This window comes from Oncorhynchus mykiss, chromosome 7 (genome assembly GCF_013265735.2).
Source record: "Oncorhynchus mykiss isolate Arlee chromosome 7, USDA_OmykA_1.1, whole genome shotgun sequence".
In the NCBI taxonomy this organism is placed as follows: Eukaryota; Metazoa; Chordata; class Actinopteri; order Salmoniformes; family Salmonidae; genus Oncorhynchus; species Oncorhynchus mykiss.
The window spans coordinates 47,285,083-47,312,672 of NC_048571.1; the positions used below are offsets into that span (position 1 = coordinate 47,285,083).

Consider the following 27,590-nt stretch of genomic DNA (forward strand, 5'->3'; position numbering starts at 1 on the left):
GTTACACTCCAGATACAAACGAACAACAATTTACAGACACACAAAAAATGACTACATCTCATCTGGCCGGACACGCATGCTTACATGCGTTGGTGGTTGACATGGTGCCATGAGATCGCCTAGGGCTAGGCTGAGAGCTCTTGTAAAAAATAAAATTGTAAAACTTTCAAATCCATAATTTTTTCGTTGCTAAATCTCTTTTTTTGTAGAATATTAAAACATACAATCTACTTGCAGTGAAGACACTCAACATTTACATTACATTCAGTAATCTAAAAGACTCCCATCCAGTGCGACCCACAGAAGCATCCAGGGTCAACGTCCTGCTCAAGGGTACGTCGACAGATCTCCCACAAGATCAAAAACGAGGGCCGAACCAGCGACCTATCAGCCACAGGCCAAAGCTCCCAACCACCAGCCCCCCCCCCCCCCCCCCCCCCTATCTGACAGACTGACTTGCTCCATGGCTCTAATGTTGGCTTACCATCGATGCACCCTCTGCTCAAGCCATACTGACTTTTCCAAACTGCCTCAACTCCATTCGTTTTCTATGTTTAATTCGTTGTTCATTGAGGGATGATGTAGTTTGTTAACAAGAGGACCACAATGGAAATACGTTTCAACACTTTTTTTGTGTTATATTCAATGGTTTTTACATACATTGTATCCACATGTGTGGTTGAAATGTGTCTTTATTTATGTTTCTAATAAATCAAATATATACACATACATATATCCTATACACCCCCGTCACTAGTGCCTGCATTATTGTTTGCCACCTGGCCTTAAATTGTACCAATTACTTTTCCTTGGGAACTCATGCTATTTCAATAATAAATCATTAGATTTTCCATTGTGTCAATGATGGCGGATTGATTGACTTCCAAGTTTTTTGTAAAAGTTTTTTCAAGATGTGTGATGAGAAGAAAATTGTCCAGCCCATTGGGTATCTCACTACACCCCCATATGCCATGTCTTGAAATATGCATTGTAATACCACAGACAGAAGGGGTAACCCAGACGGGTCACATGGCTATAAAGCTGAACCATCCGTTTAGAACGTTTTCTCGTTATCCTGTGAGAGCTTTTGTTCCGAAGATACTACAGTGTTTTAGGTGCCATTCTTATGTTCATGTTGCAGCAGTGTGCAGGTGGGAGGTTACTAGATGTGAGAAATGTGCGGGAGGGCATGAGATTAAGGAACGTGTAGTATTGGTGGAGAAAGTTGTGTGTCTGTAAGCTGTGGGGGTACCCATGGGGCTGGAGATCAGAGGTGTCCGGTCAGGGAAAGGTAGGTTGAGGTTGCCAGGGTCAGAGTAATACAGAAAGTGTCATATGCTGAAACAGTGAAGAGAGTGGTAGAGGAAGATGGGTACAGGGTAAGGGATCCTGAGAATATTCCTGTGAGTAGTCAGAGACCAATAGAGAGGGATGGGAATAATATTTGCTTCGGTCAGGTGGGTTTCTTAGCATTCATAGCCATGATTGTCAACAGTACTGCAGAAATGGAACTTAGGTCACAGAAAATAGAGGTTGTGGTGGCAGCTACAGACAATTACTTGGGATTGCAAGGTTTTACTGCAGAAGATTTGTTGGGGGTGTTAAGTGGTAGTGTTCTGTTCTTGCAGAACATTGGCCTGGAAGGCCTGGAATAGGATTAGATAGGGCTAAATAGTGGAATGGGGTCCAATCCCAAAGAAGAAGAAGAACATATTTTTCTCACCATCAAATATGGTAGTGAGAGGAAGTCCAGTCCCAGGTAATGGGAGAGGATGGATTTTTGTGAAACTGGGACAACATTCTGCAAATCTTCTGATCAATGAAACATCTGATCTCAATAAATGTTTCTGTTTCCAAAACTAGAAACTGTTACAAACACAGTGCACTAAGTTTTATAGACTTGACTAAGTTTTATAGGCACAAACAAAAGTGAAACAAAAGTGTTGTTTAGAAGGAGTGCAAGGTTGAATTAAGTTTGTGCACATGCACACTTCACTGAGGAGGCATTCCCTAATGGAAATATGCAATTCATGCTACAACACGCCAATTGGATCTCAGAAGCTCGTGATTGGCTTTGCCCACCTCCTTGTTGTTCTGCTCACTATGCTTCTCTCACAGTAAATGACATAGGTGAACTGTCTTAGGTTAGCGATAAATATCTTTGGTTATACTTCTGACAGCCAACGTCCTAGCTCCACCCACAACTTCCAGACTTTATAGCATTCCCAGAAAGCTTGGATTATTGAGTCATTATTGGTTTTACACTTAAGACATTACTACTAGTGTGCTGTAGAATTTGTGAATGTTGTCTCTTGTATAATACATTCTATACATTAGTTTATACTGGATAACATGTTCCAACTTTCCCTCCATATTGTGCCAACAAAACAGTTCTTTTTAAGTCTTGGTTCTAATAGTTTATATATTTGTTCTAAGATATTGTCAGTTGGATATGCTCTCTGCAAGATTTTATATATCTTCCCTGTCATATGAACATCCTTTTCTGACTCAAATAAGATTTCAAAGACACTTTTGGCTTGCTGCCAAATATAAGGTGACAACTAAATAATTGTTGATGAATCCTAAATCATCCTTTTCTGGATATGTAATCTGGATCATGTGAGATATAAATAAAAGTGTGCATATGGGATCAACTACCCCCAAGCAGATAAGAAAAAGAACTTGAACACACAATAATGTCTCTGCTTTGGACTGGGCAATACATGTATCACCAGGCCAGAAAAAATGTTGTGGAGCTTGCATTATGTGGTCAATGGATTTATCTGTCTAGATACCCGTTTGCACATGAAAACACAGTTAAAGGATATATTTAGTGATAAGTGATTATTGTATGTTGGAATCAAAATAAACCCTCCTCTAGCTTCTGTGTAAACCAAATTGAGCAGCTTGAGACAAACCATTGCTTGATTAAATACAGACCCTTAAACTCTGACACCCTGGTTTTGTCTGACATCCTAGTCAAGTCCATACACTTACTGTAAGAGAAAACATAATCCTAGACTTACCACCACCATGAAATTCAACTGACTCTTAATATACCTAGCCTACTCCCTGAGTCAGCAAGGGAATGGATGACACCCAAAAACAGTTCAATTGAATGCCTTTCATGCACTTGAGTATGATGCCAATCTTGACCCATTTAATAGATCACACTGTACATCATGAAAAATACCATCTAAAAATCATCACATATAGAATATACATTATCTTATACTGTATCTTCATATACACAGGAATGAGAATCATTAAAATAATCTGCATTCCTGCCAAGAGTAGTACAGGAAGTCCCATTGCTCCTCTGGAGAGTCCCTCAAGGTTGCTCTGTTGTCCAAAATACTTCAAATCAAAATATTATGATATGTAACTTTTAAGTTGCGTGTACAATATTTTAAACTATTGGTCAGTCCAAAACGTATTTTTAATTCTGTCATGTTACCAAGTCATTTACGGATTCTATGCCTTTAGTCTTCAATGTGGACCAATGTATTGGGGAATTCTGAAAAGCTCTCCAAGGATTGCTCCATAAGGTTTTGTTTTCAGGGTGTTATATTGGCTCTTGAGAAAACGTTTCATTTTCTTCCATGTTGTTATAGTGTTCTTCACTATGAAGTTGTTAATGTTCTTAGCTTTATCGTTTATCCACATAAAAAGACCCTGGAGATGAGCATGCGCATCTTCAATATGTACCCATTACTCCTCTTTAGTGCATTTAACTATATGTCGCAAGTAGAAGCCTTGGGTGGCAAGTTGATACCATTCCAAGTCTGGAAGGTTACAACCACTATCAGACTTAAGAAGATGTAAAACTTTCCTTTTTATTAAAATAATTTATTTGCCCATATGAAGTCTATATTGTCTCTTGTAAGTAGCCTATGTGGTTAAAGTGGCAACAGCAGATGAAACAATAAGTGTCCCCTGCCACTGCTTCGCTAAAAGCCTGAGGAGAGAAATGTAACCACTATCACATTTATAGACAGAGCTATGGATACAAGGACTGACCATCCATGATATCAACATTATAGTTTTAACCATGTTTTGAAGCGATATAGTGTTTGTTTACATTTACTTTGTGTCACGCCCTGGTCTTAGTATTTTGTGTTTTCTTTATTATTTTGGTTAGGCCAGGGTGTGACATGGGTTTATTATGTGGTGTGTTTTGTCTTGGGGTTTTTGTAGGTATTGGGATTGTGGTATAGTGGGATAGTGGGGTTGTCTAGAATAGTCTATGGCTGTCTGGAGTGGTTCTCAATCAGAGGCAGGTGTTTATCGTTATCTCTGATTGGGAACCATATTTAGGCAGCCATATTCTTTGAGTGTGTTGTGGGTGATTGTTCCTGTCTCTGTGTTAGTTTGCACCAGAATAGGCTGTTTAGGTTTTCACGGTATGTTTATTGTTCATGTTTATATTTTATTAAACATGTATCGAAATAACCACGCTGCATTTTGGTCCGCCTCTCCTTCGACAAAAGAAAACCTTAACGCTTTGTTTAGAAACATTGGAGTAAAACAAGCTTATAGTTTGTGTTCAGATTGAATACGACAGTTGAACTAAGCTCATGGGGCATTTATAAATTAAATCCTTTAAGAATCAATGGGTACATATCATTCATATTACAAGTCCAAAAATGGATGTAGCTACTGCAGATTGCTACCCTGACAACTCACACTAAAATCTTCCGCTGCTCTGTCGTTTGCTACATACTTTAGTCTGAGACTGCCATCATTGAAGTCGTTTGTGGTGACGAAGGGTGTTGTACAAAAATTTTTTATCAGCGATTGGATCGTCTCTAACCAATCAGAGTGTCAAAGCCAATGAAGAATTTTCAAACCAACACTTTACCCACGTGTGTTCTGGCTTTGGCCCAACCCATCAGTTTCTGGACCAATCAGATGGCCCAGAACGTGTTTGCATTCGGTGAAGGTTTGGAGAGGTACTCAGATCCAGGCTCATTGCGTAGAAGAAACTAACGTCTCTGGGCGTAGCCTAGCGTTTGGCCGGAGCTATTTAAGCGTCAAAGGTCATATCTGATGCCAGTTGTCTTATGATAGCCTACAGACAAAATCCTCACACTGTGTTGTATTCAGATATTAACACTTGTCCAATGAACTTGTCCAAATGAAATCCTTTGCCTGCTTTTTAAAGCTACTTTTACTATTAATTTGCTTGATCTCCAAGGGAAGGCTATTCCACAGACATACCTGTATGGAAAAAAAATGCTCCTCGCAGTACTGTTTACTCTTGGGATTTTACAAGACAAAACACTAGGGCTGGTATTGTGACTGTGTTGGTTATAGACCATATCAATGTGGTTTTTCATGTAACCTGGGGCACAATCATTTAAGATGTCAAACATGATTCAGTTTAAGTTGGTCCACTCTGGACTCCAAAGGCAACAAGTCCACCTCCCGGAACTCCTGCATCCCTATGTGGGTCCTAGGGGGGACATTCAGCATATACCTGATAACATTATTTTGCATGACCTGCATGCTCTCATTCAGCTTTAGCCCACTATACCACAAGATACTTTCCCAAGCAGATCACCTTTGACAGTGAAATCCTTCATCCAAAACCCAAGCAACAAATAAAGACACAAATAATAATTAAAATAACTAATCTGAGCAACACAACTGTAATCATGGGAGACTTTTCCCCTTGGAGTATGCAGATAAACAAAAGAGTGGAATTAATAGAAGTATGTGTTTAAAGTAGGTGCATATACAGTACTGTAAGTAGAGTGCATGGGGCTAACTGCATTACAGTCAGAAAGTGAGATTAATCTTTCTTGGTTTCATCAATTAATGAGCTAACCATTACGGACTCTTTTGACAATAGAAGGCATGTTTCCATTGACCCACGTGTATTTGACAAAAACAAGTCGCAAAAAAACAACATTAGGACGTGTAATGGAAACGGCAACTATAAGAGAACTGTTCTAAACAGCGTCATTTTTATCTGCTCAACGGGTGGATTCTTATTTTGTCTGGCTTTCTTAATTTGTCACGACTTCCGCTGAAGTTGGTGCCTCTCCTTGTTCGGGCGACGTTCGGTGGTTGTCGTCACCGGCTTTCTAGCTGCCACCGATCCATGTTTATTTTTCCATTTGTTATGTCTTGAGTGTACACACCTGGTTCCCATTAAGTTATTATTATTTCCCTATTTAACCCTCTGGTTCCCATTATGTTTTATGTGTGACTATCCCTGCGTGGATTATGTTGGCTGATATATTTTACTTTTTTTAAAGTACGTTATTTTACTCAATTCTGTGTCCTGCGCTTGACTCCGTCCTCACCTCTGCACAACTGACATAATTGCAACAAATGATGGAAACTGTTTTTCGAATAAATTATGATTGCTGAATCATTTTGAAGGTACCCGGGCACGTTGTGATCACGTAACTATAGCTAAAGCTCCACTCCACATTTAAGTATAAATCCCTACTGCTTGCTTCATCTTTTTTCTCAACTATACACATTGTTTCTTCCAGGACAAGGATTGTCCTGACTTTCAATAATGCCTGAATTGCTTCACCTTGTTTTTCTGGTTGGCTGGCTCACCTGGATAAAACGTTCACTATGCAATTATTTCAAATCTACAGGAGCGCACGTTTTACCATGGCACGGACCGTGGCGATACGTTGGCAGGGCACATTATAATTATTAACATATGGCAAATTAACGACAGGTCTATTACAGTTTCAAATAATCATCATCTTATAGCAATTTGGACACCCATCACAGATTTCAGCATTGTTATTAATAGAAATGTCTACTGCATATCTCTCAAGTCCCAATAAGTCAACCACCAATTAAAATCATGAAATTCTGTTTGATAAAACATAGCTTTACCCTCATTGTGATTACCTAATTTTACCCCCTGATGACCATAGACTGAAGAATCTGCAAAGAGCAAACAGACTGCATATGCACAAAAGTGATGCATGATGATTTGTTGGCATTACATCCATGACCTACAATAGTGTCCATCCGTCTTCAAGGTCACAAGGAAGCAGGTTTAGAGGGCCAGGGTTTCTTAGTACTGTAGCTAGGTCAGCTGTGGGCTCAGTATGTCAGGGAACTGAGGACAAAGAGGCAGTCGTCCTCCCTCTTGATCCACTCCAGCAGCTTATTAACAGCGGCCACGGCCTTGGTCCCCAAGGGACTGAAACAGCGGTAGAGCTCAATGCCACTTGTCACCTGACGGAGAGGTAGGGTAATGGAAGAGGGTTTAGAGGAGAGATTAATAACCATGGTACCACAGATATCCCCTGAAGAGAGCCACATGGACAAACATCTTCCTTCTACACTACAAGACTGTGCATTTCAAGATCAGCTGCAATGGTATAAAACCAGTGTACTATGCTTACCCAGGCCAGCATGTTCTCAGTCTCTCCACAGCGGTAGATGGAGCGCAGGGGGCGTGTCGGGTGGTGCAAGTGGCTTTGGAGGTACTGGTACAATCCCATCAGCCTCTCCTGCTCCTCTACAGATTGGTATAGCAGGGGCAGCTCAGGGCTGGTGGAAGACACAGAAACAGAATGGGGAAAAAAATAGGTAAGACGGGTATCAAGGACTATAAACCGTATAAGCCGTGATGGTGTACACCAGTGGCTCCCAAACTGTGGTTCCCCAACCAGTGGCTTCCAAACTGTGGTTCCCCCAAAAATTATATTATTGTTTATTTTTTAAAGGAACTCAGTCCGGCTTTCAACTTACTCTTGAAAGTTTTAATAGTAGAATGCACAAGGAGCAATTTAAAAATTGAGTAGTGTTTTCCTCTTGTCATGTCAGTCATGCATACCATAGAGAGCTATTTATAACTTTTCAGAAATGTCCACATCAACTAGTCCATGTCAGCTAACATTTTTAGCTAGGTTGTTTAGCCCATAGAATTTGTTGTAATGTTTGAGTCACTTAAATATCACACATTAGACATGGCAAAATGTATAGAATTGCAAGAAAATTAGCTTTAAAACTGCTACATTTGCTCTGCACCCCATGACAAGATGTGTAGAATTGCAGGAAAGCTTTAAAGCTGAAAAATATATATTCAGCAACATGAGGGGTGTGAACAGTTTGTACCATGAAAAGTGCTTGTGCCAATAGAAATAGACATGGCATGCATGGGGGGGCGTGTGATGTTCCCCAATACTTGAAAGGAGGGCCTGAGTGAAAAACTTTGGGAACCCCTGTTGTACATTACATAAATCGTCCATACTCACCTTGTGTAGATTCCAGAGCTCTTGGACTTGTACAGAAAGTGCCTGAGCTCTGGGATGTCGACCTGGCTTGACAGAGTAGCTGGGGCACTTCAGCGCCTCCTTCAAGGCCTTGTAGGCAGTGCATTGGCTCAGCCGCTCCAGGAAGCAGTGCTTGCAATCAGAAAGGTAAAAAAATTCCTCCCGGTCGGCGGACACCAGGATGAAGCAAAGGTCAGAGGCCAGTTCCAGGTAAGAGATGTGGGTGTGGAAGAAGCCAGCAGTGCTGAACTTAGGGTGGCAGATGGGCGTCCAGCCTTCACCCTCGCGGAAATATGACGCCCACCAGGTTGAAGAGCAGGTGCAGGTTCATATGGTGCAGGTACTGGTCCTTCTTGCGTACCAGAGAGACCAGGCAGTCCCCAGCCAGGAGGATGGAAAAGACCAGGTTCTTGGTCTTGGCAGCCTGGAGGAGACCAAGTCGCTGGTGGAGCTGGCAAGGGGGAGGCAAGTGACAGTGCTGACGAGCAGGCCCGGGTCACGGTCCAACAGACGCAGCAGGTTGTCCGTGAGATGCTCGGAGCCTGTCAGTAGGCGGCCCAGGTCATAGTTCTGCTTGTGCTGGAAGATGTGGTTGAGCTGGGTGAGGTTGAGCTGGCGGACGATCTGGTAGTAGATGTACTGCAGCTCACGCGTCAGCTCTCTATCTGACTGACAGGTACGGGATACGCCCACCAGGACCAGAGGAGTTTCGCGAAGGAACACCACTTTGTAACTGTCTTGAACAGAAGATTTGAATGAGAGGGCAATGACACATCTACAGTACAGACAGATTGTTTTTTTGCAATATGGCATATCTTACTGACTGCGATTTGAATTGCATAGCCTACTTTATAGTTGTTCACTATGTTTCACTGACAAAAACTATGGCAAAGCTACTTTACCCTCTAACTCTAATTTTCCACTCCACAGAGATACTCCCCAAATCTTCTACTCACCTGTGTGAATGGAGCAAATTATACTGTTGTCTGCCTTCACGACGAAGGCCAGGCACCATCATGACCCCCATGGTGTTGGAGAGGGCCTCCTTTGTGCCGTAGCGTGAGTAGATGGGCTTGCCTGCCTCGCTCAGTACAAACATGTTTCCTGTGGCTACGACAGGCCTCACTGCACACATCCTCTTCCTTAATCCTGCTTTCTGGGCACACCTCCTCCTCTACCTCCACCTTATGCTGCTGCTCCTTCTGGGTCTCCTCCTCAGCCCCCAGACACAGAGCCTCCTCCTTTACAGACGGTCTTGACTCCCAAAGCACAGTCTCTCTTTCAGTTTCGATCTCAGTAGTCACCTCACTGTCAGCAGTCAGGTCCTCAAAGGACTGTACATGAACAAACACTCTCATGGCCAGCACCTGTGAAGATGAGATGTTTTTAATACAGTGAATCTTGACATAAACCCATTCTCGTAAAAAAAAAAAACGTGAATACAGGGGGAGCATATATGGCTTAACTAACAGCAAACCCTGGGTTAAATATTGATTGGTCTGTTATACTGTTGTGAAGGACAATTGTATGCCTGTGCTTTTCTAATAACCAATTTGACTGGGTTCATGCAAGTGACTGATTGATCGTGCCTGGGAGGAATCCTCACTATCAGTATCTGCAATTTGGCAGTACGCCCAGAACATTGTCTTGAGAACCAAAAGGGGTGTCTCAGTTTCAAGGTCTCAGCTTGGAGGGAAGAGGCCTCGTGAGGTATTGGTTGGTTACATGCATGAACCAAACGTTAACGATGAATCAATTATGAATAATGAATAAGCTAAAATCATGCAAATATAACTTGTCTGTGTAAGAAGTATATACTGTGAGATAACTAATGGGACTTCCTCGTCAGAGCTCACTTCAGACCTGCACTTTATGCATCTAAGTTTGACTATGACCTCTCCAGCTTGCTGATTACTTTAGGTGTCCCTGGTGGTAATTTCCACGACACTGTACTATTACTTACAAATGTCAATTGATGAAATAGTGAAATCTACAGGGGAACAAAGGAAATTAGTAAAAGTGTAATAAAGTATAAGTGAATTCAGTTTATGGATCTTGCTGGAAGGACAGAGAACTGAGCTGTTTCAACTGTGCTTTGACTGCGACACTGAAAACAGTCATTCCAGATAAAGATCATGAATGGTGTGTATTATGAATTTGTTTATTTTACCTTTATTTAGCCAGGTAAGCTAGTTGAGAACAAGTTCTCATTTACAACTGCGACCTGGCCAAGATAAAGCAAAACAGTGCGACACAAACAACAACACAGTTACACATGGAATAAACAAGCGTACAGTTAAAAACACAATGAAAAAAAGAAAGTCTATATACAGTGTGCGCAAATGGCGTGAGGAGGTAGGCAATAAATAGCCAATAGGAGTGAAGTATTTACAATTTAGCAGATTAATACTGGAGTGATAAATGAGCAGATGATGATGTGCAAGTAGAGATACTGGTGTGCAAAAGAGCAGAAAAGTAAATAAAAACAATATGGGGATGAGGTAGGTAGATTGGGTGGGCTATTTACAGATGGACTGAGTATGATACACTGACAGTTTTTCTGTGTGACTATGTTGTTATCATGTTAAAAATAAAAGGGAAATATGACTGGTACAACACTCTTCAGTCAATGGCTATGGTCATAGAGATGGAAAGAGGCCTCATCATTGTACCTGTGCCATTGTGGTGTATGTCACAGCATGAGCAATGCCATTGAGCCTATCTCCATTTTAGGGAATACGTTTTCTTCTTCACGATTGGCAGATCCCTCCTGGTGACCCTGTTGGAGTCATGTCCAACTGGGTCACCAGGAGGGATCAGCCAATGAAGTTGGAAATTACACACTGTTGACTACATTAAAATGGTGGAAGCGCTCAATGGAGCTGCGGTGCCAATGCTAAGACAGCTTTTCGGCCACTAGAGGCCTCTATCATTCTCTGGCAATAATGTAAAACCACAATGTTAACAACTTGAGCTGAACTTCTTTGAGCTGTTCCTGATCTGCTGAGACGGAAAACAGATAGAAATATCTGTCATTGTTCTCCAGATGTATAAATGTGAAGCATCCGATTGGCGTTTCCACTCACTACCAAATATGGTGGTGAGAGGAAGCCCAGTTGCCGGCAGTGGGAAATTATGGAACTTTGGCCTTGCTACATTCTTCAAATGTTCTCATTGATGAAACATGTGATCTCAATACAGTTTTGTTTCCAAAATTCAAATCTGTTACGAGCAGAGTGGACCCTTTTGTCGACTTTACTCAGTCAAAGTTTCCAAAAAGTGCTAGATTCCAATCTCGCTAGATCCTGCTAGGTTCTGCCCCTCTCCTTGCTTGTTCTGCCCACTATTACACATTTGTTCACATTGGAAACGACAGGCCGTGGTCTATCTTGAGTTAGTTATGAACATCATTTAGCTGCTAGATATGCAGCTAAATAGAATAGTTAAGAAGCTGAAAAAGTTTCCTGCGTGTAACGTTACACAAAATATTATTAAATCATAGCTACCTCTAATTTCTTCGAGTCGAGTTAAAATGCATATTGAATGTTGTAACGTTAACCGTTGACTGTCACTGTATAAAATAATACCACTCGCTTGGGCTGGCTAGCACATCATTTTCTGACAGAGAAGGTACAGGGGTGCAATCATTAGTACACAGTTTCGTTTTGCAACAGAAACGAGTTTATTTTCGACAAATTCAGGTATGTCCCTATTTTCTCCACATTTTCGCTCGTATTGGATACGTTCCCGAATGCTTATATTTTCACTTCACGATGGTTTGCATGGCCTTGATTGCCACAGATTCGTTCATATTTTCGGCGGGTTTAGCTCGCTATTTGTGTTGCGGTTAACACTATTTCAGGGTTGAAAGAATGCCACGGTTTATCTCAGAGTAATCTCTTTTACGGCAGAACTCAGACTGAAAGAAAGCAGACAGGAAGATATCTGAACGTACCATTTAGATGATTACGTACACGCAAGGGGCGGGGACTTTTACGTTCGAACTGCGCCGCGCGAGTGTTGTGCGTGCTAGCTAGGCGTAAACAGGATTTCATAGTTATTCGAACTGCAATGAATAATATACGTTAATGTAACAAATACTCGATAGCTTTAAGGTAAATACGGGCGAATGTATGCAACACAGCCTGCTGTATCGTAGGTGACAATGAGGGTTAACAGCTATCTAGTTGGCTAGCTAGGTTGCTAACTATTGGTTAGATAACTATTGGCAATAATAGCAAAGCTAGCTAGCTAGCAATTTAGCTACCGGTAGCTGATATCAACATTAGAACCAGCAAACATGACTATGTTGAACACAAACATGATAACTTGCTTTTTTCTTGACAGGGTGGTCTTCAAAAATGCCTATTCGTGCCTACTGTACCATCTGTTCAGATTTCTTCGATCACTCCAGAGATGTGGCTGCCATCCACTGTGGGCACACCTTCCACTATGAATGGTGAGTTACCAATGACTGTCAGATGAATCAGTCTCTACATTAAGGAAATAGTTTGACTAGCCAGTACTTGTGGCCTAGCTAGCCAGTACTTGTGGCCTAGCTACACTAGCCAGTACTTGTGGCCTAGTCTAGCTATTGTTAAATGTCAGTTGTGTGTAACTTTTCACTCTTTCCTCTGCTTACAGTCTTCTTCAGTGGTTTCAGACCGCCCCCAACAAGACATGTCCACAATGTAGAAAACAGGTAGGACTAACTTGCTATACTGCTGACACCCTTCTGAACACTGGTGTTTCATTCTGTACACGTTACATCAATCCCATTCATCTCAAAATAACCCTACAAATACTTTTTCTACATGTTCATCTTTGTCTGGACTCTCCCCTCAGGTTAGCACCAGACACATTATCAACAAGTTGTTCTTTGACATTGGTGGTGAAGGAGAGGGATCCTCTGCGGATCCAGAGTGTTTGCAGGTAGGCCTACACCAGGAGGACTACCATCTTGACTCACGTTGTGGCAACATTGAATAGAACATTGTCATGGTGTGTGAATTTGGGATATTATTGTATGATGTCGCTTATTCAGTGTTTCATTTTTTCTTCTGCAGAACGAGCTCGATAGAATGAAAGCTGTTTTAAGTACCAAAGGTAAGAGGCCAGTGAACATAACTGATGCTTGCTTTGATAGACCACGTGTCATTATGATGGTGTAACTGTTTTTGCCATTTGGACAGCTGAAACATTGACTTGTATTTCTATCCTCAGAGAGAGACTGGAGGGACAGACTGAAGATGGTAGAGGGCTTGAAGGAGACTGTGGACAGGCAGAAGAAAGACCTGGACATTGTTAGGAAGGAGATTGGCGAGAAAGATATGCTCTGCTCAGTTCTCAGGGTAGGATGTTAAGTTGTCAAACATAAAGCCAAATGTATTTACATGCTCCTTTCTACCTGACATCTCTCTAACATTCTGAGGGTTTTGGAACTTTCAGAAACAGATGAAATACCTGGAGAACCAGCAGAGTGAGACTCAGGCTGCTAAGGAGGAGGCCCGACGACTCAGGACCAAAATGAAAACATATGAGAGGTAGCCCACAGACTCGCACAATAACAATTTTCTGACTTTTGTGCCAACCCAAACCATACTGTGCTGGCTTGTATATTTTACGTGTGTGTGTGTGTGTGTGTGTGTCCTTGTCCTTCCCAGTCTGGATGTGGTGTTACAGGGTCAGAGGGCTGAGGTGGAATCCATGATCAGTGACATGGGTGTTGGCCAGGCTGCCATGGAGGAGCTCTCCATCTACTGCATCTCTCTCAAGAAGTAAGGAATGTCAAACATTTACATTATACACTGAGTATAGCAAACATTAGGAACGCCTTCCTAATATCAAGTTGCATCCCTCCCTTGCCCTCTGAACAGCCTCAATTCATCAGGGAATGGACTCTACAAGGTGTCAAGCGTTCCACAGGGATGCTGGCCCATGTTGACTCCAATGCTTCCCATAGTTGTGTCAAGTTAGCTGGATGTCCTTTGGGGGTGGACCATTCTTCATACACACAGGAAACTGTTGAGCATGAAAAACACAGCAGCGTTGCAGTTCTTGCGTCTGGCACCTGCTACCATACCCCGTTCAAAGGCACTTAAATGTTTTGTCTTGCCCATTCACCCTCTGAATGGCACACATACACAATCCATGCCTTAGTTGTCTCAAGGCTTAAAAACCCTTCTTTAACCTGATTTTAAGTGATATCAATAAGGGATCATAGCTTTCACCTGGTCAGTCTGTCATGGAAAGAGCATGTGTTCTTAATGTTTTGCATTCTCAGTTTACATTGTCAGGGCAACAGTGTTTTGTAAGGATATTTATCAAGTAATTCCTATTATCCTTTGCAGAGAATATGAGAACCTAAAAGGGAGCCTCAGATATTCAAATGAAATGTCTGAAAAGCTCAAAAGGGAGGTGTTTGCTTCAAACAACAAGGTAATACATGTAAAAATATATATATATTTTTTAGAAACACATTCATTGAATTGTTCTGTGATAATGTGGGATGTCTCATCTATTTCCAATCTGAGACTGACACAGTTTCTCATATCTCTGTAGTTGCAGAAAGCCACAATGGAGATGAACAGGACCAATGATGACATGAAAGCTGTCCAAAATGACTTGACCAACGCAGACAAAGAGATCACTGTAAGGAGCCCTCAATTCTGTAAATTATGAGCACTATACAATTTGCAAAGCTATATTTGGGTAATTAAAAATACTAATGTATTTGAAAATCTGAGTTTACTATTCCACTACTTTTTAACACTGTTAGAGTCTGAAGAAAAAAGTTGAGATTCTTCAAAAGACCCTGAGCACACCAACCCGCACTAACGAAGCCTTGAGCCGACTAGTCTTTGAGAGGTTTGTCACTTCACGAATCGATTTTCTACACAGCGCGTGCTACTTAGTATATAGATACCTTCTTGGTAGATCTGGTGTTAGTCACTGATTGGGGTCTTTCCCCCTTGTCTTTCAGCCCTGCCCCAGTGCAGCTGCAACAGCCCCGTCTCCACCAGCCTGCCAACAGTGAGGACATTGACCTTAACATGACCTTTGACATCACCACCCCTGACCTGGTGGATAAGAGGGCGTCACAGGTCCCATCCAAAAAGATGCGTCTGGATCCAGCCACGTGAGTCTCCCTCTACAGTGTGTCATTGACGAGGGACACATGCTCCTGACACTTATTTGTTAAACGTTTCTGAAGTATTGATCATATTTATCTTTTGTTCTTTCTTTCTCAGGTTGTCGTCCTCGCCAACCAAACACCGTGACAGCGCCTCGTTTGGAAGCAAGGTATTTTACCACTTCCAAGGGTTCACTTAACACATGCACCACATGTACTGACTTTGTGATGACCACATTGCTTTGGATACATTTTAAAGCTAGACGTGTTGTACTTTAGTGTGCATGGCATGCCGTAAGCTTCTGTGTTTATGAATTCTCCCAGGCCAGAGAGGAGGAGGTGCCAATGGGTACATTCTTCCGTAACTCCATTCTGTTCAGGAAGAAGACCTTTGGCAGCATGCTGGACCCCCAGAGGAGTAAACTGGGAGCTGTAAGTAACCTGACTCTATTCTCTTTCCCTCACAACGCTACAGTTACTGTATGATTGTTCTGGTGTTTTTCTTACTATGAGCCTGTTCCACATTTTCACACCCTCAATTACAGTGAAGTACAGTGCATTCCACCTAATGACTTCCAAAACATGACCCACAATTGCCCTTGCTTCCCTGTCTTGTTCCTGTCAATGAAATAACAAAATGTATGACTATCTCATATTCCAGGTCAGAAGTGGTTATGATGGACTTGGAGGGAGAACCAAATTCTTCCAACCTGTATCCTTTTCTTAAACCGTACAATTCAGGTTTTGAAGTACATATTGTGACTGTAGTATATCCTCTATGATGTCTATTGATAAATGTCTGTTATACATTACTGTAACTAATCTCATAGGAAACAATCAGGGAGAACAGGAAAATGCCATTTGTTATGGAATGCCATTTTCCTTAATTCGGCCACCCACATCAGTCTCCTTTGTCAGATATTCGCCCGCTCATGATGACGGCAAAGAGAAAAAAGGTTTCCCGACCAGCTCCTCCCAAGATCTCCACCTGTCTTACTCTGGACAGTTATCTGGAGTGACCTATGACCTGTCCATCCCTGACTAATACAGACGTGTCAGATGTACCTCTGACACTAGGGGCCAGCCGGTCTGGAACAATCGAGAGAGGAGCAACCTGAATAGGTTTACCAGTCCAGTAAAAGGACTATGGTCTACTTTGGTTTGCACTTCTTACTTGAGGGCTTGTTCCAGGCTTTGGGCATGAATGGGCACAGTAGATGGTTTGGTGTAGAATATTTGTTTTGGTGTATTGAGACTTCTTTTGTCTCATCATGGAACTACGTAGTAATCTTGTTTTGAGGTGTTTCAGTTTCATCTAATTGTAATTAAGTGTGCGGTACAGAGTTATTCTGAGAACTTTCCTGTATTATGAGCATCTGTGAAATGTCAGCCATTTGACTGTTGCACATTACAAAAAAATCTCTTGCGCACTTGAACATTTATTGTTTTACTAACGCTGTCTGAATATTGTAATACAGCACTGTATTGAATATTTGTTTCCCACTTCCCCAGAACATCATCATCTTTTAGTGCTATTTATTTTAGATACATACTTTTACTTGTGATTATTGTGTAAGATCTCTTATGTTTGTGAAATAATAAACTATAGTTTCCTTAACTTGAGTGGGGTGTGTTAATGTATGTTATTTTTTTAGTTTCCACACTATGCATCTCACTATGATACTGTAGCAGAGACGTCCTCTCCACCGCATGGTCCAGTAATGTGTCCCACAGTCCAGTCTCCATGCTACAGAATGGTTAATTAAGTTTCTTTGCCAGCACGTTGCTGTTTTACTGTACATTTTTAATAAATCTCCAGCAGGGGGCAGTGTAATGATGATGGCAGCCTCACAATGGCTACAGTTACAGAAGTGCAATAGTACGAAGGTTGAATTATTGGGTTTTATCTATATTTTCGTTTTCACAGTATTTTTAAGTTAAAATTATTTTTTTAATTAAATACTTTGTTTCCTGAACTTGAGCATAATCCCAGCCAAGCCAAAAAAGAATCTTACTGCAAATAACTTAATGGAAACGGTGCCGCATCCACTGCATTGTGTTCTGACAAAATCAGAACGCAATACCGCTCGGCACAGAGTGATTGCTACAATCATGCGATATGCAATGTAGGACTGCTTGGAGTGTGACCTGAACTGGGCTACCGTCATTTTGTGTACCATTACAGTGCCAAAGCATTCATTTTCAAATACGTTTACATAATTTAAATTATATAGTAATTTTATTTTAAGGGAAACTTGTAACATTACATACATTTTGAGAACACAAAAGAGTGATTTAATGGCACAATATTGAAGAACACAAGTGATCATTGATGCTAAAACCAGTGATATTATCAATGAACTCAAGTGTTACCATCAACTGTTCTCACAACCGCAACACCAGCAGCACTATAAAGAAATTAGGAACAATCTACGGAAATGCCATAAGTTGCTGTCTAGTGTCTACCATGTGTTGTTGTGATTCTAACAACAATTGTCTCAGAACACAATATCCTGTTCAGATCCACTGCTTCTCAATTTAGAAAGTAGCATCGTATAGAAGTTATTACTGCTAAAGCAAACTAAACCAAAGCATAACAGAAAATGTTATAATATTAAAATGGTACCTTACATGAGATCTGGCAGTATTGATGTCAGTAATCAGAATTCCCTACAGTTGTTTCTCTTTATCACTATGTCATTCAAGAACCCAACACTAGTTATTCCAGGATAAAGTGGTGCATAGAGAAGCTAGTTCCTTCCAGTGTAATCAGTAAAGTATAACCACGTGTCAAAGTTGTGACACCCATACAAACAGTACTGTGGAAACATTCGTATAATGTACACACAAACTCACAACCCATGCAGTGCTGATAAATCACGTAAACAACTAAGCTTGTTCTCAAAGGATCCTACTTTAGGTCTTCCAGTGAGGAAAAGGTTTAACATTTTATTCACTATTGATCCAACTAATTGTCCTGAGAGAAATTAAAGATAACTAATTAATTGCCATGGTCGCTTAGACATATCCTAATGTAAAAGGAGACTTTGTCCTGAAATCTAGCAAAGCTGTCCACAATGTTCATTGTGTTCTGTTCAGGATTCAGGATGATCCAGGATGATCCAATGCGTTCCATTTACAGTCAGGTCACAGCATCTGTGGCGAGTCAGTGAGTGTGTATTTCAAATTACAGAAAAGGTAGCATCTCCATTTTCCTTTATTTCCATTCCACCCATGAGACAATGTAGCCTTCACCACTGATCAAAAACTGGCTTTTATTCATTTATTTGAATTTTACTTAACCTTTATTTAACTAGGCAAGTCAGTTAAGAACAAATTCTTATTTACAATGACGGCCTACCCTGGCCAAACCCTAACCCGGACGACGCTAGGCCAATTGTGCGCCGCCCTATGGGACTCCCAATCACAGCCAGTTGTGATGCAGCCTGGAATCGAACCAGGGTCTGTAGTGATGCCTTAGACCGCTGCGCCACTCGGGAGCCCCCTCTCTGCATGTGAAGGAGTGCTTTGCCAAGGGAGACCATTATAAGCTGTCGTCTGTTAGGTGCCAGGTGTCGTATTCATCTCTGGTTTCCTGCTGGATTATCTAAAGTGATTGAAGAGAGAGACAATTACCAATTGTTTTAGTGAAAAATGAACACTAATCTGTTTCTATATCATTGTGAATACATAAGGTAGCACAGGTGAGGGATCAGTGGATACCGTCGCTGCTTTACTCACTGTGATCGGTCAGGCACTATGGCACTACTTTTGGACTCTCCGTTCTGCTTGTCGTCTTTCTGGGAGAGTTGTGAGGTCACTGTGGAAGCCACAGCCTTGGAGCTGCGCTTGCGTTTCTGTACGTTCTGCTCCGGTTGGAAGATGATGACATAGACCTTAGGGACGTACAACATGCCCAGGGACACAGTGGCACTCAGGCTCATGGACACCGTCAGGGTGGTGGTCTGGATGAACATCTAGAGCAGAGGGAAAGCAGGATGAATGTTTATAATAAATACCTGAGTATACACCTAGACATTTTACAATAGGGTTTTGATTGCCTGGCTGAGTACTAAATGAATTGTTTGTATTGCGTTCACAATTCAAAAGACACCTTTTCCTATTTTTCCTTTCTATCCTATGCCTATCCTTCCATCTATTTATCTGATAATACCCTGAGAATGAGAATATAGTATTCTGATACTATTCTGAGAATACAGTAAAACTGTACATTCAATCAATATTAATAATAATGTATGTCTTACATAACATTTCCATGGCAATCCCCATGACATACCTTTATTATACCTAATTATTGTATGAAGAATTGATCGACAGATGGTCAAATAGGAGGTACACAGTATACAGACGTTGTTTCTTCATCTGAATGCTCAAGGAGACAGTTGTGTTTTTAGCCTGGGATGAATGATTTATATCCCAGTATAAGCACTGAGGAGTGGTGCTCTATTTATGGGCCTTCAACATGTCTATTCACGTGTTGTTCCTCTGTTGTCAGGCTGGCAACAACAATACTGAGAACAGACTTGTGATCCGAGTCCGATGCACTGACAATTCAAACGCAGTACATGTCATGAATAAATGAAGAAATACATGCCATAAAAAAAACGTATTAACAAAGACCCAAAGTGCATTTGGAAAGTATTCAGACCCCTTGACTTTTCCCTCATTTTGTTACGTTACAGCCTTATTCTACAATTGATTGAATTGTGTTTTTCCCCTCATCAGTCTACACACAATACCCCATAATGACAAAGCAAAAATAGGCTTTTAGAAATTTTTGCAAATCTATAAAAAAGTATCACACGTACAAAAGTATATAAACCCTTTACTCAGTACTTTGTTTAAGCACCTTTAGAGGCGATTACAGCCTCAAGTCTTCTTGGGTATGATGCTACAAGCTTGGCACACCTGTATTTGGGGAGTTTCTCCCGTTCTTCTCTGCAGATCCACTCAAGCTCTGCCAGGTTGGATGGGGAGCGTCGCTGCACAGGTTTTTTCAGGTCTCGCCAGAGATGTTCGATCGTGTTAAAGTCCGAGCTCTGGCTGGGCCACTCAAAGATATTCAAAGACTTGCCAAGAAGCCACTCTTGCGTCGTCTTGGCTGTGCGCTTAAGGCCGTTGTCCTGTTGGAAGGTGAACCTTCACCCCAGTCTGAGGTCCTGAGAACTCTGGATAAGGTTTTCATCACCATTCATGACCATTCATCTTTCCCTCAAACCTGACTAGTCTCCCAGTCCCTGCCGCTGAAAAAAATCCTCACAGCATGATGCTGCTACCATCATGCTACAATGTAAGGATGGTGCCAAGTTTCCTCCAGACTTGAGGCTTGGCATTCAGGACAAAGAGTTAAATCTTGGTTTCATCAGACCAGAGAATCTTCTTTCATGGTCTGAGAGTCTTTAGGTGCCTTTTGGCAAACTCCAAGTGGGCTGTCATGTGCCTTTTACTGAGAAGTGGCTTACATCTGGCCACTCTAACATAAAGGCCTGATTGGTGGAATGCTGCAGAGATGGTTGCCCTTCTGGAAGGTTCTCCCATCTCCACAGAGGAACTCTGTAGTTCTGTCAGAGTGACCATCGGGTTCTTGGTTACCTCCCTGACCAAGGCCCTTCTCCCCCGATTGCTCATTTAAGAATGATGGAGGCCGCTGTGTTTTTGGGGACCTTCAATCCTGCAGAAATGTTTTGGTACCCTTCCTCAGACACAATCCTGTCTAGGATTGGGGCAAGACTGTAACTACCAATTGGATATCATGAAATTGGGAAGAAAAAGGGGGTAAAGTTAAAAAACAAACATATATACAGTATATATATATAAAATAATAATTCACACATTGAGGGAAGTCAGTAGAAAAATGTAAGAAAAAATAGCCAACCCCCTAAGTTTGCCAACACCTTACATTCACACTTCCCTATTGATCAACTTGCAATTCTTTACACTTTTCTGAGTACCTCTCAAAGTCTAATGCATCAATAACCTTGCATCCAATCTAAGAACACTCCTTCCCTGTTACTGTAATGTTTTAATACTGTCTGGTCAAAAATGTCAACTAATGCGATCTGAGAACTAAATGTTATTGATGCTATATTTAGATGTTCTAAGCTGTAAGTGTGTAATTGAATAGCACGTAGTGGATATTTATTTGTCTCTCAGAGACCCATTTTATCACTGAGCTTATCTGACCTCTTTTTTGACCTCTTTGATTCATTTCATTTCGATTTGCAGAGGTGAAAAGACTTTAAAGACTTCATTTAGGCTGACTGATTTAACAACATACTCTACTAAACTGAACAGACACTACATTGCCAAAAGTAAGTGGACACATGCTCGTAGACTCTCTCATTCCAAAATCAAGGACATTAATATGGAGTTGGTCCCCCCTTTGCTGCTTTAACAGCCTCCACTAATATGGGAAGGCTTTCCACTAGATGTTGGAATATTGCTGCGGGGACTTGCTTCCATTCATCCACAAGAATATTAGTGAGGTCGGGCTCTAATGTTGGGAAATTAGGCCTGGCTTGCAGTTGGTGTTCCAATTCATCCCAAAGGTTTACGATGGGGTTGAGATCTGAGATCTCTGTGCAGGCCAGTCAAGTTCTGCCACAATGATCTCAACAAACCACTTCTGTATGGACCTCACTTTGTGCACGGGGGCATTGTCATGCTGAAACAGGGAAGGGCCTTCCCCAAACTGTTGGCACAATGTTGGAAGCACAGAATCATCTAGAATGTCATTGTATGCTGTAGTGTTGAGATTTCCCTTCACTGGAATTAAGGGACCTAGCCAGACCATGAAAAACAGCCCCAGACCATTATTCCCCCTCCACCGAACTTTACAGTGGGCACTATGCATTCGGGCAGGTAGCGTTCTCCTGGCATCCGCCAAACCAAGATTTGTCCATCAGACTGCCAAATGGTGAAGCATGATTCAACACTCCAGAGAAGGCATTTTCACTGCTCCAGAGACCAATGGTGGAGAGCTTTACACCACTCCAGGTGACGCTTGGCATTGCACATGGTGATCTTAGGCTTGTGTGTGGCTGCTCGGCCATGGAAACCCATTTCATGAAGCTCCCGACGAACAATTATTGTGCTGACTGTCACGCCCTGACCGTAGAGCGTTTTATGTCTCTATTTTGGTTTTGTCAGGGTGTGATTTGGCTGGGCAGTCTATGTTCTATGATTTTCTATTTCTGTGTGTTTGGCCGGGTGTGGTTCTCAATCAGAGGCAGCTGTCTATCATTGTCTCTGATTGAGAACCATACTTAGGTACCCTTTTCCCCCACCTGTTTTGTGGGAAGTTAACTTTGTCTTTGTTCAGAGCCCAAAGCTTCACGGTTTGGTTTTTGGTCTTCGTTTTGTCGGCGTCATTTTTGAATAAAGAAAAAATGTACGCTTACCATGCTGCACCTTGGTCCAGTCCTTCAACCAGCCATGACACTGACGTTGCTTCCTTAGGCAGTTTGAAACTCGGTAGTGAGTGTTGCAACTGAGGTCAGACGATTTTTACCTGCTTACACGCTTCAGGACTCGGTGGTTCCCTTCTGTGAGCTTGTGTTGACTACCACTTTGCGTCTGAGCCGTTGTTGCTCCTAGACGTTTCCACTTCACAATAACAGCACTTACAGTTGACCGGGGCAGCTCTAGCAGGGCAGAAATGTTACAAACTAACTTGTTTGAAAGATGACATCCTGTGATCGTGCCACGTTGAAAGTCACTGAGCTCTTCAGTAAGGCCATTCTACTGCCAATGTTTGTCTATGGAGATTGCATGGCTGTGTGCTCGATTTTACAGACCTGTCAGAAAAGGGTGTGGCTGAAATAGCCGAATCCACTCATTTGAAGGGGCGTCCACATACTTTTGTATTTATAGTGTACTTCCTTCTTTTAAATCCTGACTATTGTTCCGCTGTAAGTCAATGAAGAGGATGCTGAACATACTGTGAGTGCCTCATGGAAAAAATCTGATATTAAAGGTAACAAACAAGCATTTGATAACAGTCTAGAACCTATTCTAGAAAACATACTGATAGTTCTAGGGTTGCTTTTTTAAGTATATAAAAAATGGTCTTTCTCTGCCAATGGATAAATACCAGCAAATATAGAAATGTGATTGATTTTCAAACCTTCTCAGTAGACTGTGCTGTACCAAAGAAGATGGGCACAAAGGCCAGCCAGATGATACAGGTGGTGTACATGGTGAAGCCAATGGGCTTGGCCTCGTTGAAGGTCTCTGGCACCCCTCTGCTCTTGATGGCATACACAGTGCAGGTCACCATCAGCACGATACTGTAGCTCAAGCAGAGGACCAGGGCCAGGTCGGACATGTCACATTTCAGGACCCCACGTGCAAACTCTGGGTTGGGCGGCCGCTGCTCCTCATAGTCTATGATGGTGTGTGGGGGCACCACTCCGAACCAGATGAAAATGCCAAGTAACTGTGGAGATACAGAGAATGATCCCAAGATTGATGTGGCCCATGATTCAGCAGATCAATCTAATTCTCCTGTATACCATTCCAGATACCATTTCCTGTGTCTTTAACAAGCACTGTTGTATTACTGCCTTGTTTTCATCAAATGCAATAGGAGAGAGGCAGCAACTCACTCACCTGCACTCCAATGAGTATAAAGGTGATGATCAGCTGAGAAGCAGGGCTGATGAATGGAGGTGGCGTGACTGCTTTCTTGCCCTGCTCAAAAATACGGTAAATGCGGTTGGTCTTGGTGAGCATAGCTGAGTAGGTAATACACATGCCCAGGCCCAGCAGCAGCCTGCGGAATGCACACACTGGGGCGCTGGGCTCTGCGATCATGAGGAAGGTGATCAGGTAGATGAGGAAGATGCCTGTCAGGAGAACGTAGCTGAGCTCCCGACCGGAGGCTCGGACGATGGGGGTGTCGTTAAAGCGGATGAAGGTGATGATGCATCCGGAGGTGGCCAGGATGCCCAGGACAGCCAGGAACACAGGGATGATGGCCCAGGGGGAGCTCCACTCCAGTTTGATGATGGGTGTGGACCGGCAGCCCGTTCGGTTTGGCATGGGACGCATATCGAAGGGACACATGTCACAGTTTAGCTCATCCAGCTGGTATTGATATCCGTCGCACAGTTCGCAGTGCCAGCAACAGGGTACACCCTTCACCATCTTCTTCCTCTCTCCTAGCTCACAGGGGAAACTGCACACCGAGTCAGGGACTGCACGGTCCCCACCCGACCACTGCATCTCCTCAGCCTTTAAACAGAGACAGAGACAATGTTGAAGAACATCAAGTGAACTCCTGAAGTAGTCACATCATGTCATTACTGGGGGAAAGAGAATGAATGACTAAATGGAGCTAAATAAAAGTGCATGAATAACTGGAATGAGTTTGGTTAAATTGAAAGGTTGTCAACTCAAAACACAAACAGTACATTCCTCAATGCAATAGCAACACTGATAAAGTGAACATCGTCATTGAAAAATAAAATAGACCAAAACAAATGTTTACATTGAGTCGCAGATTGTTTGTCCACTGGCCAATACACCGGTAGCCAGGGTTGGTGGTGTTGGAAAGTTGGAACTGGAAGATGTCATAGCGACCAGGAGCATCTCCATTCTCATTGAACATGACCCCAGTCCCTGCACTGCCTGTTGGATAGAGGAGCAAGGATTTGTAACAGGGCTACCCGCTAGTGGGCCGTGCAATGCTTTTACCTTTGAACAAAGAAAAATGAAACCTACGGTGAACCTAAAGCTCATGTCTTATGCAACCAGTGCAAAGCTGAGCATAAGATTCTTCCTGCTGAGGGTTCCTTTCCATACATGCCGCTATTTCGGTACTCTCTGTTCCCTTCAAGCATTCAATCAGAGGGCTTCCACACAAGCAAAGGTCATCCACAAACAGGGAAAAGGAAATAGCTTTGCTTTTCATAGAAAGCTCCTTGGACTCCAAGAAAAATATTTGTTGTGAAAGATGGAGATGAAAAGAGGAGTGTTTCTTGTGTATGAAGAAAGAAGAGAGGCTGCCCTGTGGAAGAATAGTGCATTGAAGAGGTTAACACAGAGTGCAGTGATGTCTTCAGACTGACTTCCATCCACACTTTTTTGGAGTGACTGACCTCTCAGACTAACCTCTCTGATGGGATGTGATGGGAACCAGTAGTGGAAAATGCTTCATGAAACCAGGACATTTCCTCTGTTTGGGCTTTAATTATAAAAATATATCATTTCAATTATCAAGAGTATTATCTGACTTGACAGCCACAACAAAAAGAAAGGTCAGGATAGAAGATACAATTTCAAACTCGATCCAAACAAAGTTCATTGAACGTTCCCAGACCTGATTAACTACTGCTCCAACGAAATTTCTCAAGACCCTTTTTAACAATCCCTGGTCTGTACATTTCCAACTCACCATTAAAGTTGACTGAGCGAATGTAATGGAGCAGCTGACTCCCTTCCACTGGGTCCATCTTCTCACAGATGCCCATGGAGCCCGGACAGAGGTCCAGGTGCATGCTGTGTAAGGCATGGGCCATGGCATACACCGCGTCTATCACAAACTGTACTTTCCCTTCCTGCTCGTACTGAGATTCCTGTGCAATTCTCTCTTCCCCTGAAGAAGGGAGGAAGGGTGGCATACAATGGATAAAACCTGTGTAGCCTGTAAGTAAATCTGCTTATTTGAGATAAACCTTTGAAATATGTCAGAAATAACCTATTTTCCTACCTGTACATTTTCTTCTACCAAGGTCGTACTTGATACCTGGTCGAGTGAGTTTACATTTGAAGTCGTCCTCCCAGTATTCTGCAAACCAGATGTTCCTTCTGTTGTTTTTCAGAGATCTCGAGGTGAAGTAGTTGTCGAACCCTGGGCAAAGGACCAACAGAGCATCACTATCACCTTATGTTTAAGACTTTCCCAGACTTTCCCATCCCCCACTAAAGTTAAATTCATATTGAACACCAAAAGACAATGTATCTCTGCAATATCTTTTTCATGTGTTTGCCTTACCATCGATGGAGGCCCTCTTGGGGAGGATGGTGACAGCCCCCTCAGCCACATCCTCCTGGTCCAGGATGGGGGAGCTCTTGGCCCCCCAGCTGTCAGAGCCCACAAACAGGAAGTGACCCGTCAGGTTAGCCCTCTTTGCTGCCTCCAAGACACGTCTGTGATAAGTGGTGATCATGGATTAGCACACTGGACCTTCATTAGCTTTGAGTCTATAGGAACTTGGTACTGTGGTGCTTAGAGAACAAGTAGCATGGTAGTTATGTGACAGCAGTCCTAGGGAAAGGAACTAGTTTGCCACTAACCTGATGTCGTCCTCATTGGCAAAGATGATGACCCCACGAGCATTAGAGGTCTCCATTAGTCTCTTGATGATCTTATCAAATCCACCTGGTTTCGGCTCTCGAGGGATTTTGATGGATTGGCCGATGCATAAACCTCCTGAATGAAGGGAGAAGAAAGACAAGACCCAAACCAAGGCTGCTTCTCCATTGGACGTCATGTCCTCCCCATATAGTACCATCAGTTTCAACACCATGTTGGCCATGGTTAGGCCACACCAGAACATTTGAATTCCCCACTAAATTCGGTACAAACCTGCCTCTCGAGAAATCTGGAGGAAGGCATCGACGCCGCTCTCACCGTAGTTTCCTTCTGAGGCCAGTGTAGATACATAGTTCCACCCCATAGCCTTGACGATGTCCACCATGGCCTGGGCCTGGTAGGAGTCAGGAGGGACCACGCGGGAGAAGAACTCATAACGACTTTTGTCACTCAGCTCTGGAGCCGTGGACGCATAACTAATCTGGGGGATCTGAAAGATACATACGTTACATGATGTTAACGGCTGCATGGTTTTAAGAAGAGACCTGAGACAATCATTAGATTCAAAAGGAGCGTTAATGGACGTTGGACAGCTACTGAACCAGACACCATGTGTTATTATCAAATCAATCTTCGTCGGGATAAATCAGACACAGTTGGTAAACTAACCACTTAATACCTCATGATGACACGTTGCCAGTAATTGAGAGTACTGAATAGTTCTCACATGTCCAGCCAATGTAATCCACTAGGACATGGCGACAATCATCCACTGTAATATTTCTAGAGCTTTACTACTGGTCTGTGTCGGCCATAAAAACCAACGTCATGGTGAAATACAGATGGTAAATTTCACTGCTGT

At 42.4% G+C, this 27,590-nt stretch overlaps 2 protein-coding genes and 1 pseudogene across 4 annotated transcripts in view; 1 reads left to right on the forward strand and 2 right to left on the reverse strand.

Moving 5' to 3' along the window:
- Positions 1–4,407: 4,407 nt before the first annotated feature.
- LOC110527117 lies at positions 4,408–9,637 on the reverse strand (annotated as a pseudogene).
- Positions 9,638–11,655: 2,018 nt separating this feature from the next.
- On the forward strand, positions 11,656–17,013 carry LOC110527889 (TRAF-interacting protein). 3 transcript variants are annotated; one of them, XM_021609480.2, is made up of 16 exons: positions 11,656–11,959; positions 12,606–12,717; positions 12,903–12,960; positions 13,104–13,190; positions 13,325–13,364; positions 13,482–13,609; positions 13,707–13,801; positions 13,922–14,035; positions 14,609–14,696; positions 14,820–14,909; positions 15,037–15,125; positions 15,241–15,396; positions 15,509–15,560; positions 15,715–15,822; positions 16,052–16,102; positions 16,296–17,013. In XM_021609480.2, exons 2-16 carry the CDS (start codon positions 12,620–12,622, stop codon positions 16,407–16,409), a joined length of 1,368 nt encoding a protein of 455 aa, XP_021465155.1. In that variant the 5' UTR covers positions 11,656–11,959; positions 12,606–12,619; the 3' UTR covers positions 16,410–17,013. The 3 variants fall into 3 exon arrangements, with proteins under 3 accessions (XP_021465155.1, XP_021465154.1, XP_036839266.1); XM_021609479.2 differs by lacking the exon at positions 11,656–11,959 and adding an exon at positions 12,161–12,373; XM_036983371.1 differs by lacking the exon at positions 11,656–11,959 and adding an exon at positions 12,397–12,417.
- Positions 17,014–17,607: 594 nt separating this feature from the next.
- LOC110527890 (metabotropic glutamate receptor 6) overlaps positions 17,608–27,590 on the reverse strand; it is a 34,390-nt gene continuing 24,407 nt past the window's right edge. The window contains exons 3-12 of the mRNA XM_021609481.2: positions 27,002–27,218; positions 26,710–26,845; positions 26,408–26,562; positions 26,123–26,263; positions 25,808–26,008; positions 24,902–25,041; positions 24,022–24,645; positions 23,537–23,848; positions 19,132–19,367; positions 17,608–18,997 (exon numbers count right to left, since the gene is read on the reverse strand). Of these exons, the coding sequence (XP_021465156.1) occupies positions 18,994–18,997; positions 19,132–19,367; positions 23,537–23,848; positions 24,022–24,645; positions 24,902–25,041; positions 25,808–26,008; positions 26,123–26,263; positions 26,408–26,562; positions 26,710–26,845; positions 27,002–27,218 (2,166 nt within the window). The 3' untranslated portion in view covers positions 17,608–18,993. The remainder of the gene's footprint in view (positions 18,998–19,131; positions 19,368–23,536; positions 23,849–24,021; positions 24,646–24,901; positions 25,042–25,807; positions 26,009–26,122; positions 26,264–26,407; positions 26,563–26,709; positions 26,846–27,001; positions 27,219–27,590) is intronic.